Source organism: Austrofundulus limnaeus, unplaced genomic scaffold (genome assembly GCF_001266775.1).
Source record: "Austrofundulus limnaeus strain Quisiro unplaced genomic scaffold, Austrofundulus_limnaeus-1.0 Scaffold1396, whole genome shotgun sequence".
Lineage (NCBI taxonomy): Eukaryota > Metazoa > Chordata > Actinopteri > Cyprinodontiformes > Rivulidae > Austrofundulus > Austrofundulus limnaeus.
The window spans coordinates 54,098-56,275 of NW_013953798.1; the positions used below are offsets into that span (position 1 = coordinate 54,098).

At 36.1% G+C, this 2,178-nt stretch overlaps 1 protein-coding gene across 1 annotated transcript in view; it reads right to left on the minus strand.

Moving 5' to 3' along the window:
- The window catches only part of LOC106535252 (collagen alpha-1(XXII) chain), a gene marked incomplete at its 5' end in the record, with an annotated part of 58,984 nt that overhangs the window by 19,220 nt on the left and 37,586 nt on the right, over window positions 1-2,178 (minus strand). The window contains 1 exon segment of the mRNA XM_014032212.1: window positions 1,781-1,834. Within this exon segment, the coding sequence (XP_013887666.1) occupies window positions 1,781-1,834 (54 nt within the window).

Here is a 2,178-nt window from a genome sequence, read left to right on the forward strand (position 1 = left end):
CTCCAGGACCCTGCTGAGGGTGTAGAGCTGGTCCAGTGTTCCACAACCAGGACGAAAACCACACTGCTCTTCCTGAATCCGAGGTTCGACTATCTGACGGACACTCAAATATGTTTCGATCTCTCCATTTGTGCATGAACTGTTTTTTGAAAAACCCCCAAAACCATCTCAGCCGAGCATATGAACTTGTTATAATACTTACACGAATGAATCTGTACCTTACAGTCCTCGAACAGTTTTCATTACAATGTTCAGGATGTAGCCATTTTTATTTAAATAAGACCAGATCAAGTTGAGAGCTATTTTTGCGCCCATCCATATCCAGCTCTCACCAAACTTTGGGGAAAAAAGACGGCGCATTGCGAGGCTGTGACCACTGTGTGTGGTCCTCACAAAGATAGTCCAGTAAGCCCTACGCATTACAGGGTGCATTCAGAGTCACACTTTAACCGCCCAGAAAACACTCCCATCAACACACACACGGAGCAGAACCACTCCTGCGTGCACTCACGGACCAACACAGAACCCAGCGTCATTAAAAAGCAACGGGAGCACAAAAAACTCAGAGCAGAGTTTCTGCTTGTTGCACACACAGACAATGTTTCTCTGTAAAAAATAAAAAATAAAAATAAAGCAAACATGATGCTCTCTGTTCTCACGAGGATGAGCCACATGTGGAGAAAAAACAACCGGTCTGTACTTCTCAGAGCGATATACAATAAAAAGTATAACCAACCTTTTTACAGTGACCTTCAGTTATGAAGGTCAAAGCTTTAAACAAAAAAACTGGACCAATAGCTATTTATTAAACTCCTGAGAAATACTATGAATACTGTGAAAAACATATTTAAGTGTGAAAATACTCTTGGTTTAAAGCTGCTTTTAAAACTCAATCAAACATCAGATTCGGACTTTAACTGAAGAGACAGATTTTAAATCTAAGAGCTTATTTAGCTGAAGAAAACCCCTGGCATTGATTTCATATTCCAGAATATTCTCAGAGAAATGTCAAGATAAAATTATAATCTGAAGTTTAAATCCAACACAAATATGTTGCATTTATTGTTTTTATGAAGAATGTCTTAAAATTCCAAAATATCAACGTAGTAAATTAAAGACAATCAGTTTTCTCTTTGATCCATTGTTTGGTCAGAAACAGATTAACTGACATCAGATTATGAAAGCTAAATTTGATGTGGTCACTGCAGCCATGGATTACAAGAGGAAACTCAACTGGAGAGAGGAGAAAATCCCAATCTTAAAGAGGTCCACTTTTCTCAAAAAAGACCCCCCTCACTCAAAATCCCAGCTACGCCCATGATGGAGCACTTAATGAGGAAAACCCTGAACTGTTTCTAAATTAATAATCCCTCATGACTAGATATAGCTCATGTAATTCCACAGATTTGTTTTAATTTATTAAGTAAAAAAATGTTTGTTAGGAAAAAACTCAATTGTACATGGTGCATAGCAATAAATAATAAAATATATTAGAAGCAAATAATTGGATTCCTATAAAATTCAAACGTTTTGACCAAATTAGTTGGAAATCATTCCAGGTCATTCTTATGGTGTTTAAAAATGTGGTGCTAATTTAATAGCATTTAGCTTCTTAAACAAATTTTCACTAAAAAATACAAGAAAATTTCAATGACAGAAGTTTTGTCATCAAAACTGTTTGTTATGCGTCAAAGAATATATATTTTAATTATTAGCCCTGTGGGTCAAATTTAATCTAATGTTGACAACAACAAAAAACAGTAAATTATGTGGGAAATACCTCATTTCCAGGTTTACCATCACGTCCAGGTAGGCCAGGTTTTCCATCTTCTCCCTGTAAACATAAAATATATATGAAGTGTGACGTCCAGTCACTGCAGAGAACTCTACTAGAAAACAGACCATTTTAGTCATAACTTGAGAAAGGAAGGGGCTAGCTGCATAAAACCTGAACAACATACATTTGAAACGATGTTTAACAATTTGGCTTGGCCAAAACAGCTCTGACCTACCCAGAAAAAAAAATCACTATTTTTAATCTGAGTGATAAAATCAGGGCTATTTGGCCAAAAGCCACCATAAGTATCTCTGCAAAGCCTTTATAATCACAGAGTGACGTCATTCAACTCATTTATGAACTTATGTCTGTGTTTTATTTATATAAATGAACATTTAATT